Raw genomic sequence first — 15,346 nt, 5'->3', positions numbered from 1 at the left:
TAGGCTACAAATTGTTTTGGCCTCCAGTGCTTCACCTGTCAGTTATGCTGTTTACAGAATGAAACTAAGATTCATGAAGCACAACTACAACAACACTCTTAAAGAAGAAAAACATGCCATCACGACAACAAGGGTGGCATCAGTCTTTAATTGGCAGATAGCCTGAAATGTCTTCATTTAACATTTTCATAAAAACATTTTTTATCACTTTTTTGTTTGTTTCAAACAAACCCCTGCAATTCACTGAAATATAGTTTCTCCTTACAGCGGCTACATAAATATTGACAGCATTGTATGCATTAAGAAGAGAACACACACGTGCTGTGAACATGCACAGAACACACAGGTACACACACACACAGTACAATGAAACAAGAAAAGTATTTGTCGTTGACAAACAGGGATCAGATTAATTTTCTGGAACTTCTGTACCGTACTGCTGGCAAAACACAAAAAGATCAATTCATTTTTTCTTCTTCTTCTTCATTTCACAGTGAATTATGTAGATAAAACAGTATTAATTTCTCACACACAATAGGTTCCAATCAGTCAGATATAAACACAAAAAGAAGCTCTAGAAATATTACCAAATGAATACACAATTAACCTTACAGTAATACTTACACTGAATTATATGATGGGCATCCTCTATGGATTTAAAAAACATAATACCCATAAGAACACACACACACCTTATAAATACTTCTAATAAATTTGGTGCCACACTTGGCTTAAAAATGTGTATAAAAGCAAAATCTGCTTCAGAAAATCAGTTGCTGTAATGTGCATATTATTATTATTCATTACAAACACTGACTATATGATTCAACCAGTCCAATATGATTGTACATCCTTGGGCAAAAATGTAGGGAGGATTGTTATTTTCTCACATCCCTGTGAAATGGGACTTAGCCTTATCAGAAAAGTACAAGTATCATGGTTAGTTTTTGTAAGAATATGACATGAATGAGAATTTTGGCATCAAATGTCACAGAAATATAATCACTTGATGATATGTCATACAACAAAGATGTTATTGCCAGCCCAGAATACACAAAATTACAAAACTTTTTTTTTCCCTTCTCCGATCATTGGTATTTAAAATCTGAATTTACAAAAGCAGGTTGAATCACATTGGCTCCCTAAAAATAGATGAGAGACAAATTGCTTGAAAGTGAATGTCCTTTCAGATGCAGAGTGACACCAAAAGTGACATGCAGCAAAAAATAACGTCATACTTCATAAGAAATCAGACTGAAGACTACAAAGCAGTCAAAAACGGAACAACTTGATAGTTCTCCAGTGTAAAAACAATGCTTGTGGTCTTCTGTTTCTCTATACTGTGCTGCTGTCCTGCTACACGAGGAAGAAGCAACTTCCTAATTATAGCAGGGCTCAGTTTGCCATGTACTGCGCTCTCTGGGGTCACTGTACCTTCACCAGTCATGGCTTATTCCTGTCAAGGACTCTTTTAACACAACTGTAAAATTATGAGCAGGAGTCATGTTTTTGTCACTCAAGCTTGACATTGACTGCTCAGTTGAACCAAAGCACTCAGACAACAAACTTATTTGTTTGCTTTGTCTGGTAAAGACACCACTAAAAAAACCTCACAAACCTAAATGCACACAGTAGGTAGAAAAGACAAGGGAAAACCAATAGGACTGCTTTGGTATGGGAGGGCAACTTACCATTTTATAATGGCACAAAACAGGAATGGCAAAAACAAACAAACAAAACATAATATAAATGTCCCTCACACACGTTAGCACAACACAAACAAACCACTCAAAACATTTCAAACATTGCCTTGATTACAAAAATACCTTTTTGTATTTCTTTAAAATATCTAAAAATGTACAGCATTGTTTTTTGTTTTTTTTGCAAATTCATGCTTTAACGTGTATTTAATAATCATAATAACATTAATATGAATGATATACACACTAGTAATAATTCTAGTATAATAATATTACCCAGCAGCACTTCAGCCACACTTCCAGATGTCTGACCGTGCCAGGCGGCTGCATATAATGTGTTTCTGCTCCAGTCTTTGTACTTGCATATACAGAATGCAAAGCAAGAGACCTGCTAACATTACACAGGCAATGCAGTCAGCTAGTAAACAAAGGGTGTGTGCGCCTTTGTCGTTCATGCCCACTACCCTTCATAGAGGTGTCAGAGGAGGTGTAGCCGAAGCGCTGCCGGTAAATCTTGAGTATGTAACAGTATTTATATATAATAAAAAAAAAAAAAAAATTAAAAAAAAGAGTTTGGGGGGCTTGATGTGTGATGGAGGCTGGGATCTAGTATGTCCTGAGGCCCATGAGGCTGCTGCTGCCTGGGAGAGACAGAGGGGAAAGAGGGATGCAAAGAGAAGGGGTGAGGTTGCCATGGTCTCCGTGCACGAACCTTGTGCACTAATGAAAACACAGGGGATCACGTTCACACACCCGTAAAATCACACACACTAAGGTAGAAACACATGTACACACAAAACATGCTTCTTTTGTTCCTCTTCAGCTTTTCAAACTTGCCTCCGTGATGCCAAGACCACACAGACTTTTATCCCACAGATATCCAATTCTCCAATTCTGGGTTTGTTTTCAAAACATTTTCTGTTTCTAAAACACACACAGATGAAAGTTGACTCGCTGTCAATATATCTTGGTGTGATTATGTTCATTCCAGCAGATGTCTTTGGCAGTGTGATACTGTCTCCCCAAAAATAAATAAAACTGGGCTTTCACAGTTTTTTTCCACAAATCTACACTTTCAAATGTGACTCGGTGCCAGGAGGGAGAGCCACACTGCTTCGGTGGCGAGGTGAGATTTACACCTTGCCTGCCGAAATCAGTGGTCGTGAAGTCCGAGCCATAAATTTACCGACGGTACGCTGCTCAGAGAGCTGGGGTCAGGTCAGTCCTCCTGGTTTCTAATTGGACATGAGAGGCAATCAGCAACGCCCGTCACAGCTGGCCACGGCCACCATCACACATCAGGAACCTGAGGACACAAAAGGAGACAGACTTACTCAAGTGAGCATTCTGAGTGCTGCTGGAGTGGTTTTGTTAAAGCTGTTTTCAAAAGATTCAGGTCCATGGTAAATTTGAGGCCATAGTTTGTGGTTGCAGCCACTATAGATTCATGATTTTTGAATGTTATTCAGACTGGGTGCCAGATTTTTCAAAATCCTTAAAGTTTAACATCTCAGAAATGCACTCAACCCAGATAGGATCTCATGATTTAAAGTAACTTCATCATTCTTACCACTAAGTACATCTATGGTGATGTCAGTAGAGTATAGGACTGTTGGGGTAGGATGTAGGATTACACCGTCAATGAAGTTATAGTACAAAAACAGAACAATTAAAACCACTGGTCAAAATAATTGCAGCAGATGCCAGAATATTCAAATCTGTACACCCCCTAGTATGTGCCAAGCTCCAAAAACACTGGATCCTACACTTCCCAAAATGCAACTTGAGCATGTCTTTCATTAGGTTTCTGTCTGGCAAACACCCACACCTTTCAAACGTCACACCACCATTTAGTAACACATGCTTTCTGTTAAAATGTGTAGTCTCCAAGCCCACAGTGAGATTAAACTCATTTCTTCAGATGTGACATCCCTCCTCCAGTGCCAAACAGGACATTTTCCCACTGGCCTCTCAGGATGTAGAGCACTTCCTGTCATTTGTAAGCCGACGCCGACATGTCAAATTAGTGGAGTGTCCCTTTAAAAAGACAATTTTACTAACTCTTTCAAGCTGTGGCAAACAGGATGTCAGCTGACAATTGTCTTAAAAACTTAAGTTGAACTTCTCCCTGACAAACATATCTCCTATCATCCCATCACTGCACAGCCCCACCACCAGCAGGTCAACCCCCTGACACCCCCTCACCCGCCATCACCAAAAATAGACATCTCTTGGAGACTGCCAACTCGAGTTCAGTGGGGGAGAAACTCCTCGAAACAAAATACAATTAGTAAACCAAACATGACTTTAAGAGAAAGGAAGCACAAGACAGACTGTTGTAGACAAAGACAAGAGACAAGATGGGGACTGCTCCCTGCTCAGGGACCAGAAGGGGCACGGCTGGCCTAGTTAATGCCCTGTTGCACTTTCAGTCAAGGATGAGGGAATCGATGAGTTACACTGCCGCTTGGCTAAGCTGACGCCATGCATTCTTCGAGACCACCCTGTTTGTTCTGGCTGAAACACCAAGGTTAAAGATTGATCAGTGAACATGTCTGTGCGGATTAGGAAAGGGTTTAGTGATTTGCGAGCTTAATGTGTTACATCCAGTAACTCGAGCCAGGCACATAATGTGAGATAGGTAAACAAGCATTGTTTGAGAATATAGGGGATGACTCGGTTTCTCATGAATGTGTCCACTGTTTTTGTTCTGAATTCAACTCGGCTTCATACAACACAATATTTCTCTGATCACTGATCTCAAATAAAAAGGAAGACTTGTTCTAATTTATATACCCAACATTTGGCAGCACATCGCCCTGGCCCTCCACTGCCCATCTTATTACATCACAACTAAACCATACTGCTGTCTTTTAGAAATCTAAATATGTAAACTTCAGGTTTTGAGGAACTGTGATGAGGTTTTCACAATTTTCTGACATTTTAGAAACGATTATTCAAGAAAGTAATCAGTAGAATAATCAATAATTAAAATAACGGCACTGTTTACTACTCTTCATTTAGCTTCAATTTAACATTCATTGTTCATAATAATCAGGATTTGCTGTACAATTCTATAATTTTGCACTTTTTTAAAAAGAACTTTTGTGAAATATTTGTAGTTAAGGTCTTAAACTAGCGAACACACCTGTATCATCTTTTAAGATCTCTATTTGTGCAGCAGGGCCATAGAAAAGAGCCCTGTCTGAAGCCCCCTTAATCCTTAGAAAAGCCTTTAGGCCTTTAGGCCCTGGCGGAGGTTCTCATAAACTAGCAGCGATAGCTGCTGGCTCTAGGTGGTGATGAATGCAGCTGCTGACATGCATCTAGCGTCTTGAGATGTGGTGCAGGCCACAGTGCAGCCATACTGTATGTGTGCATCTCTGTGTGTTATGTCACAAGGAGGTGAGGGAATATAAAGTCCCACTTCCTTGGTAGACGGGGATAGAGCTGTAGGAATTAGTCCAGTGCTGCACAGGAACCACTGGTTTTGTCAGGCTATTGGCCAAAGAGGTCCTCAGGCGAGGCAGCCAGACTCTCTCTCAGACTCGCAAAAATGCAGGCATGATAGGGGTGCAAACACACACTACACTCCACAACCATGTCTTGTCAAATGGAAAATCCGGATTACCTTTCTCTTCGGTTCACTAGGCATTAGCATCCACTATTAGTTTGTCTATGGACCCGACTCTGTGCTGGAGCATGAATGTCAAATATAATTCAGCTTCACAAACACTCAGATGAACGACTACTCTAAGCCTCCAGGGGTACTGCAATAACAACAACTCACAATACTGGGTTTTAAAAAGTGAGCCCTGGGTAGCAGCTAGCTGTTTCAACTTGCATGAGGTGGCAGTGCTGTAAATGAAGTTTTCCTAAATGTCTCCTGCTTTATCAGGCAGAATGCCAGGTGATTAGGACAACACATTACCAGCCATGACTGAAGACCCTGAAAACTACATCAGCTGTTCACACACACACACACACATTCAAGTCCCCCACTTACACCCCAGCCAAATTCTCTGACCGTGAGTGGTCCCCATCTGCCAGATGCCAAGACAACCACAGCTGACCACAGGCTGCTCAGGACTGCAGAGCCGAGACTGCAGGCATGTAATGTTATTCAGAAAGAGCAACAATTCACAAAAGCTTTTGTGAATGCACATGACCCATCAATAGCAGACAGATTGTACAATAATGGCGCAACACTGGCGGCCTCTCTGTAACCTCAGTTCAAGTTTACTCTTGTAATCTTGCAGCTAAAAGTGTTTCACAAGTGCTTTGCTTTGCAGATTGCATTGCACAAATAAGTAACACCCTTGTTGCAGCCCCACATCAAGACACATAACTGTGTTTCTAACCTCACTGTATTCATTTAACAGACAAGAAGAGCCAAAAGATACAAGGTCTGACGCAGGTGCAAAGTGTCAGGGACAAACAAAGCAGCAAGGTTAACTCAACACAGTTTATTGTAGGAAACGACCAGTGTTTTCTTTTAAATGATTGTCAGTAGACAGAACCATGAGAGAAATTAATTCTCTCTTTTAGAAAATGACTTGACCATCTTGTCTTAAAGGTCAGTCCACCTAGATTACAATAAGGAAAAATGCCTTGGATTTTAACCCCGATGAGGTTGTTGGCATCACTTCTGTATGAACTACGCAGCAATGATCTTGTCAAGAGATATGACCACATGGTTTAGGAATGTGTTTTGGAACGAGCTAAGCATGTGTATATCTAATATAAGTGTATTTACTGTTTCCCAGCTGTTACACTTCTAAGTGATGACACTGCTCCACTTATCATGGATACAACTAAGAGTGTGCTACATAAGTCACAAAGCAGCGAAGAACTGCTGCTTGTTATCTCAGTGATGCTGGTTACTTTCAAAAAGGGCATAAGGAGAGCACGGTGCGAACATAACAGGTGGGAATTTGGTAGGAAATGGAGGAAAAGGTCAACTTTATATTTGTTAACTGTATACGTCTTATGAATTGTGTGGATATGCATATATGTGGCTAGTAAGTTTAATTTAGATAATTGTGTCCAGGATTTGTGCCTCCATCCCAATACAATGGTGATAAATGAAATTTTGTTTTTGACATTTACAACATTTGTTTCCAGAAACAGCGTCCTTGTTGCTCAGGACAATCCACAGACTTCAGAGTGAATAGTTCTCCTACTTTGGGAGAAAATATTTGCAAATTTTTCAGCGTGAGGTCTGTGGTTTTTCAAACTACCAAAGAAAGAACCGAAGCATGCCGACTTTGGTGTAATCTTTCAATACTGTGACTACAACAAACAAAAGTCCTATCGCCTCCATTGTACTGGGGTGGCAGGAGAAACAGGTATCTCAGAATCTGGGAACAAAGTATCAGCCAGCCGAAGTGAGGAAAAATTAAGCTTTTTGTTTGTTTGTGTGTGTCTACTTTATGTTTGGGCATGTGATTACAATCCACACTACATAATCTGAGTGTGTTGCATATGTCTATGTCTGCTGCAGTCGCCTGTAATTATCACAATATTCTGACTGGACGTCTCGGCTTCACTTCAGCCTCCACTGTGAGCCGGATGTTGGGACGCTGTTGTTTCACTGAGGGGCTAATATCCAGTGGGGCAGCCTGAGCAGCCAAATGACTTCCTTCTGGTTTGATAGAGGAGCAATTATTTCCACCAAGCCCATCCCTCCTCCACTCCCTTCCTCCTTTACCCTCCTGACAGAGACAAAATCCCCAAAACACTAAATTACTCCAACAGCTTTTTTTTTCCATGTAGTACTGTTAAAGTTGCTGGAAATAGCCAAGTAAGCGATGATGCAGGGTTAGAAGGGGACAGCAGAGGACTAGCACCAATCAACAGCCTGATGAATGTTAGCCTCCATGCTACCACCACCCTCCCACACCACACTGACTCCCTAAGGGGTCGGGTGAACATGTTTTTTCCTGTCCCGAGGTGCTGAAGGGAGGGTACTGGTGACAGTGTGACTGGCGCCGAGCGCACACACACTTAGTCAGCCAACACTGATACACAGACCAGCAGGGGATTTGTTGTGCTTTGTGGTTTTGTTTTTTTCCGCAAGCACAACAACGCTCAGTTTGTCTGAACCTAAGAGCAGAGGACATGTGCTGTGCAGCTTATGCACAGTTACAGTTGACTCATATACTTATGAAAGCACTTATTAGAAGCCAGTTGCTCTGTGTGCCGTCTGCAGCTCCACTAAAATTAACTCGTATGTACTTTATTTTAAATAGAGCCCCATGCTAATCAGTTTTTAATAAAGATTCATAAAGACGGTCCTCGGGGCAGCACGCAGGTGCCTCAGCAGTTCACGGTGCATATCCCACGTTTACGACCTTTCTGAAAATCACATCCTCCATCGCTTTCTGTCCCACCTTCTTTATAATTCTCCACTGTGTACTTTGTCATAAAGCAGAAATGCCAAAATCGTTTTTTAAATTAAAAAATGTATTTTATCCTGCCACTGTTTGACAAAATGATAAATATACCTTAATATCTGTTGTACAAGCCAACATTAATATAGGACAATATACCGGTGTTTATTGTTGAACTGTTACTGTAGTGTGTCTGCACAATAATAAACTCTGTCACATACAACAATAATAAATATCAGGCATCCTTCCAGGCAGATCTGTAAAACCAATAACTTCTCATCCTGCACAAAAACCACTCGGCATGTTTTATATTAAACCTAATTTACTTCCTTTAATTGAATTTTAGAGCAGGAAGACTATACCCAAAATCATGCAAAATAATACAGTCAGAGGTGGAACATGCACTCATATCCTTCGGTTTCTTTACTTCAAGTAGGGCTAATCAATATGTTTATATCAACTATGTATATTTTGACAGGGGTCACTTGTACTTGTACTGTTCCCTCGGCTCCACGTAGTGTTTTAGCCTCCCAGTACTTGAATAAATCTGTCACCAGTGGTTTTAATCATATTACCTATCAAAGCAGTAGATATTACTGTTTTAGTCATATTTGCTGAGCGCTACCCTGGCTCCGCTACATCGGGGCTTGGTGTATATTCTGTTTGACTCGCTGCCTTTGATGCCTGAGATCAAGCATCACATCGATGGGAGAAGTCGACCCTCTGTACCCTGTGACCTGAATGGGGAAAATAATGGAGCTCCTCTTTTAATCGCACCTTTCATCTCTTATGATGATGTGCGAGCAGTTGCTGCAGTTTCGTTGACCCACTGGGTTTCACGCTCCCACATTTACTTGTTACAGGCAATCGGTGTTGTGTTAGTGGGTTGTATGTGTGTGACATCAACTAGCAGAAATGTTTCTAATTAGGTGGTTAATTGGGTTGGATGGAGGTTTTTCATGTGAGGTCTGAGGACAAAAGCAGGGTCTCACTTGACGCCCACAACATGTGCACGGAGCACCATCCTGTGATAATATCTCTGCACCTGTTTAAACAAACTGTCATAATATTTACTAGTAGCGTTTTCATGGCATGGCGCAATGTACACTGGTTTGTCATAGCAGGGCAGGGGGTTGAGTGTGTGTGTGTGTGTTGTTACTCACACATACTTCAGCAGAACTGCCTGGACTTCCATCCCTGAGGAGTTCCATCTGCAGGTGGGAGCCAGCGAATCTAAACATGCAAAATCACACACATACATAAATACAAATGCATATAGAGTTTATATTTATACAAACGTTCTATTCAGTTTATCGACTAATGTTGGCACCGTCAAAAGCTAACAGTGCACCTGCCTCCAAATCTGATGCTCATTACTTAACACATTTGATCTAATTTGTTTAATCAGTACAAAAGTCAAAGCATAACAACAATATGTCAGGTTTTACAGCTGGTTTGGGGCCAGACTATTTCTTGGCGAGGTGCAGTGGAGTCGCTGCTGAGGTGACAAGACTCAAAGCTAGCTGTTTCCCCCCGTTTCCAGCCTTTAAGATAAGATAATCTAACTGCTGGCTCTATTCATTTCCGGACATGAAAGTGGTATTAACATTTTCATCCAAAGTCTAATCCAAAATGTTGAACTACTCCTTTAAATTAAAGTTTTATAAGTTCACACTGAGCTGATAGCTGTCACTGATTTGTCTTTAAGATGTAAGAGTTACAGCACAACAGTTTACTGTTTGCTACAGAACTTCATAGTCTTACTATAAAAAAGTGATCTATTACCAACTGTCATGTTTTGTAAATTTCCACATAACTTACACAATCATTGTCTTAGATTCAAATGAAGCTCACATGGTGTCTCACAACAAAGGCACCTATTGTTTCTCTTAGATCTACTGCTTACAAGCAGTTCAGTTGCTAACATTACTAGCAATCCAATAATAGTACTCTATGACATCAGCAGATTAAGCAGAGAGCTACTGAGCTTAGCTCATGTCAAAATAAATTAGATTTGACCATTGAATTTGGTGTCTGTGTCATAAAATGTGTTTATATACATGTATATACTATATAAAAAGTCTTATGTCTCACATCAGCATGTGATCTTGCTAAGAAGAGGTTTGTGAGATGCTGACCCTACTGAAATCACAAAGTCAGTGTCAGTGTGTGCTCACATATCCACTGCATATGGAAAAATGCCAACTGGCAGATTCAACCTGCACTCATTTCCATTTCTGACATCCTTTGAAGTTCAGCTCAGTGTCTTTGCAAGGGGTCTTTATACTTAAATAACAGTAGCATCTGCACTTTATATGGACATACACGGTACTCTACACACAGTACTCTCTAGAGATAAAAGACAACGTTAGACATACACGGTACTCTCTAGAGATAAAAGACAACGTTATAACTCTGAAACATTTTGATTTTAAAATACTGCAAAGTAGTGAAAGATTATAGAAACAACCATTTAGAAACCATGTGCATCTATGGTAACAGTGAGATCTTCTCAGGGTCATCCAGAATCAAAGGCGGTTCATGAGAAGAATTTAAAGAGCTCAAAGAAGAACTCTTATGTGAACTCACAGTGGAGCTGTGCAGATTAAAGGCCTCGATAAACTGGGTCATGGTTGGTGGAAAAAGAGGGATTTAATTAATGAAGTAGGTCGTGGTCAAATGATAACACAAACCTTTGAAACTGCTAAAGACTTCAGTTGTACAAATGATGCCACTGACTGGGATAAATAAAGTGCCACAGAATGAATTTTTATCAATTCCTGAAAACTGGAAATTGTCACCCATGATGTTAGACTTTAACAGAAATTTCCATTTTGAACCTTTCTTGGTCTTGAATTCTTAACTTCATAAAAATACATTCAGTGTTTCAGTCAACTTGATGCTTATTCTCTGTTGCCAAACAAGCTTGGCAGGAAAATCTATTGATTATATTGATTCCATGTTTGTAGTTGTCAAACTGCTGTAGAGCTACAAAGATTCATTTCTTTTCTCAGAGTCAGAAACACCAGGCAACACTGGCAGAGTTGTCATAAATTCAGTGCGAGATCACTGAAATGGGGGAGTATTTCAGCCTTGCTGATTTTTGACAGTATGTGCAGTATGACCAGAAAACACTAGAAAGTTAAGCTAGCTCTAAATACTTCCACCATGAAGTGACAGCTGCCCCAGACTGGTCTGTGTGTGTTATTTTACTTGAGCCCTCGCCTGAGGAACAGTTATCTCTGGCTATGGCTCACCAGCAATATCTTTTTTAATATTATTTTTATAATGCCTGGACTGTGGGTCATTCAGCTCCAGGTATTTTTCAATCTCAACAATGATTTTTTCTTCCACTGTAATTATCCATTCCGAAAGCTACAAAAAAAAGATGATCCTCACTTACAGAACAGACACAAGACAAAGGTATAGTGGCTGTGACGTTTCAATCTGGAGAATGAAAGTTGTTTGACATGCGTTGATGCCAGAAAAATGGAACAGCGGTGTATCCTGACATGAAGACATACAGTACATCAACCCGAGAAGACACGTCAGTTTGCCGCCAGTTCACACTCCACTAGTGTGTGTTGCCCTTAATAAATGGTTGCAATCCACATTAACTGGTAATGCAACTGCTACTGTAAAAAAAAATTACCTATCAATTGCCTTTTATAAAGATTTTTTTTTTCAGTGAATACTGCAATTTTTCCTGTTTAGGGCTCTTGAAAGTGAGTGAAACCCACAGACGCCTTTCTCCTGTAGTGAGATTAGTTTAGTTTAATTCGGTTCCTGGAAGTTAATGGAATCAGGTAGCAGCTCTTCTCAGGAGATGGGTAAAACAGCATTACATGTCTGCAAAAACGGGCTACACCCTGAAGATTAAATATTTATAAGGTCACGAGTTTCACTATCAATAAAAACAAATTCAATTGTATCAAAATCCTGATTCATTTCCTGCTTTCATGGTGCCACAACATGACTGACCAGTGTTTAGAAATGATAGTCTGAAGCTATAATACGACTATGTTACTATTTTTGCACTTGTACTTGTGATAGTTTGTTTAAAGAACTGGGTAGGTTATAAAAACCCAACAGGAAAAAAAAAATCTGCTTAGCTGCTTTTGTAAGAGCTGCAATATGTTCCCACTGATATCACTGAATTACGTTAGGATACCAATTCAACATAACAGCGGGTGGAGACATTATAAGAGCTCTCCATTGTTCTGCCTCAGTGTATCAAAAAAAAAATCCCCCAAAGTGATTTATCACTAAAGATTTTTAATTTAAGCTCGACTGCGCTTATGCTCTTTATCCAATCAGTTGTTTTGTAAATCTGCCAATGACAGTGCCTGGGTGGAGGGTACTTTGAGGTGGATCTGTGGATGGAGCAGACTGTGATTTCAGGACAGATGGCAGCAGCTGTTTGTGCAGCAGACTCAGGAAAGGAGGTGGGGGGTGGGAGGTTGGTCTGCAGGTTACCTGAGCGTGGAGCGAGGCGGGGTAGGTGAAAGTGGGTGGGAGGGCTGGCGACAGCTCCGCCGGGTACAGCGGGTATGACGCCCACACGTCTGGATTGTTGGGATATAGAGCAGGCACTGTGAGCTCATCTGTGGAAAGAAGAAGAGGAGGAGTGGAGTGAGGAGAGTGGCCAGTGGATGGGTGAGTGGCTAGAGAGATAGGGTGGAGGTGACGGCAGTGGTAGTGGTGGCGGTGGTGGTGGTGTGCTACAGGTGAACATCAATTATCTGAAGTAGTTTCCTCATTTTTCCTTTAAATCAGATGACACTTGTCAAATCATAGATTAACCATACAAAAACACAACATGCAAAATGAACAGTTTGTTTATCTGCCCAAACCTACACTGCAGTCATTAGCATGTCCATCTCTTAGCTTAGTAACTAAATGTTACAACCAAAGCCCAGGAGAATAGCATCAACTGGTTACATTTGTTTGTAGGTTTACAATTTACATAAAAAAAACATCCATGACCAACTACCACATCCACCTGTAACTTCTCTCACTGTGTTGAGGTCCTGCCTGCTGTCAGCATTTTGGCTAACCTCAGTAGCTTTGTATTAGATTTGACAACGTTTACACTGCATCAACCCGATACCAGAATCAGTCTATGTTTGCCAGCCTATCTGCTGTAAACATAATTTACAGGCTGAGATATGAACAAATACGCAGGCTAAGTAGCCAAACAGGGTCAAAAGTTAAGGCGAGTATATTTAGCTTCATTATTTATATAACACAATATCCTGTTTATATCTAGCACCAAGTGTAATTTCCCATTTTAAAATGAGTTAACTGGAAAATGGTGTTCTGGCCAACTCATGTAACTGAAATTAGCTTGATTAACTAATGTCAGGCAACAAAACTGACAATCAGTGGCTCGAAAAGAGAAGCCTGCTTTTGTCTTCCTCTGTCTGAAATGAAGTAGTATCTATTCTTTTAGAAATTACTAAGAATGTTGATTCTAGTACCTTTATCACTGTAAACCGCAAACCACCAAACAAAAGCTTCACATGTAGCAACAGCGGCAAAGAGAATTGTAAGTTATACTCTGATAAAACCACTAAAGCTGCCTTTTTCTAGAAGAGAATGAGAGGAAACCATCTCAGATGTGATGATTTACTCGCTGAGTCAAGTGTAAAGTAACAGTGAAATAAGGAGCATAGTGCACAAGTGAAGAGATAAGTGCCAGTGCAGTGTTACAGTGAGCAAACACTTAAAAACACAGGATCAGAAAAAGACAGCAACTCATTGCAATAACATCAGGAGGTCATACAATTTCAAGCAGCTTTTTCCCTGTGCACTTTGTGTCTCCTGGTGACTGTTTATTGAAGCATGATCAGAAAATAAATAGCTTGTTTCAACATCTCTTGTCAGGAAATGACAGCAGTTTATCTCCTAGTGATTACGTCATGGTTTCATTAATTGTTTCCTTTCATTTTCCAATGGGACCCCAAGTACACACCCTTTCTCTGGCAAAAGGAAAGATAAGAGCAGCTTGGTCATTCAGGAAGAATGTACAACCACAGCTGGCCTATGTTCAACGATCAGCGGCTGATTCCTGCAAAATCCTCAACCCTGTGGAAAAATGTTTAACTAAATAGAAAAAGGCAGAACCAGGTTCCACCTGGTACTCACAGGCCTTGAGTGCAAATTATTAGACCAACGAGTAACAATGAACATGAATCATTAATGTAACAGGGGGCATGTCTCGTTTAGGGGGGTGGGCTAATCAAATTAACCCGCTATGGCAAAACTGCACAGCATCTGATTTTAAAGAAATGCTTGCATGAAGGAGAGGATCAATGTTTGCTCACAGCTTACCAAGAGAAATATTAACACGATTGCACAGGACGACAATGTTTCACTGAGGAACAAACAACATCGATCTAAGTGATTAGCAGCCAAGTCAATCTCTGATTGTCAGGTATAGTCGCAGCTAAAGCAAAAACTCATCTATTTCTGAAAACTAAAAGGAAACAGCTGTCCAGTCAACTCAAACAAGAGTTAATGGCTGAAGAAGCAGCCACACAGACAGACAAAAAAGTCAGACAAGCTCAGAGACAGACAGACAGACGAATGGTCCAGTACCCACATGGGTCTCTGCTAATAAACTGCGGCCCAGGGCTCTGCTGGGTGGGAGGGGGGTTGGGAGTGCCGACCAGCTTGTTCTTGGCCATTTTGGTGTTGGCCTTGGCGAACTCCAGCCGCAGGGTCTGGGGGATCTCTGGATCAAACCGGACCCCCTTACATCAAACAGAAACATGGGTCAGCAAAAAAAAAAAACCTGTTAGGTTGTTGCTCTTAAATTAGAACTGTTGGAAATATTTGGATTGATTGATCAAAAAGCAACAAGATAATGGGATTGTATGTGTTTTCATAAAGTTTAAAGCTCTAAATATAGATTTTGGTTTTTACATGTAATCACTGTTTAGAAAACACTGATAGAAAACAACTTTTAACAGCTTTAAATTCCCATTTTAAGTTCTTGAATAATTTAGCACAATGATTGTTTCATGTTAAGTGGCATTTATGTTGTTATTGTGCATTTTAACTCTGTATCTGTAAAATAAATTAAAAATAAAAAAAAAACAATGCATTTCTCTTGAATTTCTCTGAACTGCACATGCGTTTCTATCTATCTTAGAAAATGTACCATTTCAAAACCTCTGCATCATGGAAGATTTCTGGTGGCAACAAGTCAGTTTGGATAGAAAAGAAATCAATTATTTTGCAGAAATCCCT

At 40.3% G+C, this 15,346-nt stretch overlaps 1 protein-coding gene across 3 annotated transcripts in view; it reads right to left on the bottom strand.

The window, feature by feature from the left end:
* Positions 1 to 1,847: 1,847 nt before the first annotated feature.
* The window catches only part of LOC109966531 (RNA binding protein, mRNA processing factor), a 32,000-nt gene continuing 18,501 nt past the window's right edge, over positions 1,848 to 15,346 (bottom strand). For 2 of the 3 annotated variants that reach the window (XM_020611422.1, XM_020611421.1), the window contains 4 exons: positions 14,697 to 14,847; positions 12,569 to 12,696; positions 9,256 to 9,325; positions 1,848 to 3,006 (listed from right to left, as the gene is read on the bottom strand). In XM_020611422.1, the coding sequence (XP_020467078.1) occupies positions 9,263 to 9,325; positions 12,569 to 12,696; positions 14,697 to 14,847 (342 nt within the window). In that variant the 3' untranslated portion in view covers positions 1,848 to 3,006; positions 9,256 to 9,262. The remainder of the gene's footprint in view (positions 3,007 to 9,255; positions 9,326 to 12,568; positions 12,697 to 14,696; positions 14,848 to 15,346) is intronic. The other variant, XM_020611423.1, reaches the window with a different exon arrangement.

This window comes from Monopterus albus, unplaced genomic scaffold (genome assembly GCF_001952655.1).
Source record: "Monopterus albus unplaced genomic scaffold, M_albus_1.0 scaffold113.1, whole genome shotgun sequence".
NCBI lineage: Eukaryota > Metazoa > Chordata > Actinopteri > Synbranchiformes > Synbranchidae > Monopterus > Monopterus albus.
Note: the sequence above shows the minus strand (reverse complement) of the source record. Positions and strands in the feature narration are given on the sequence as shown.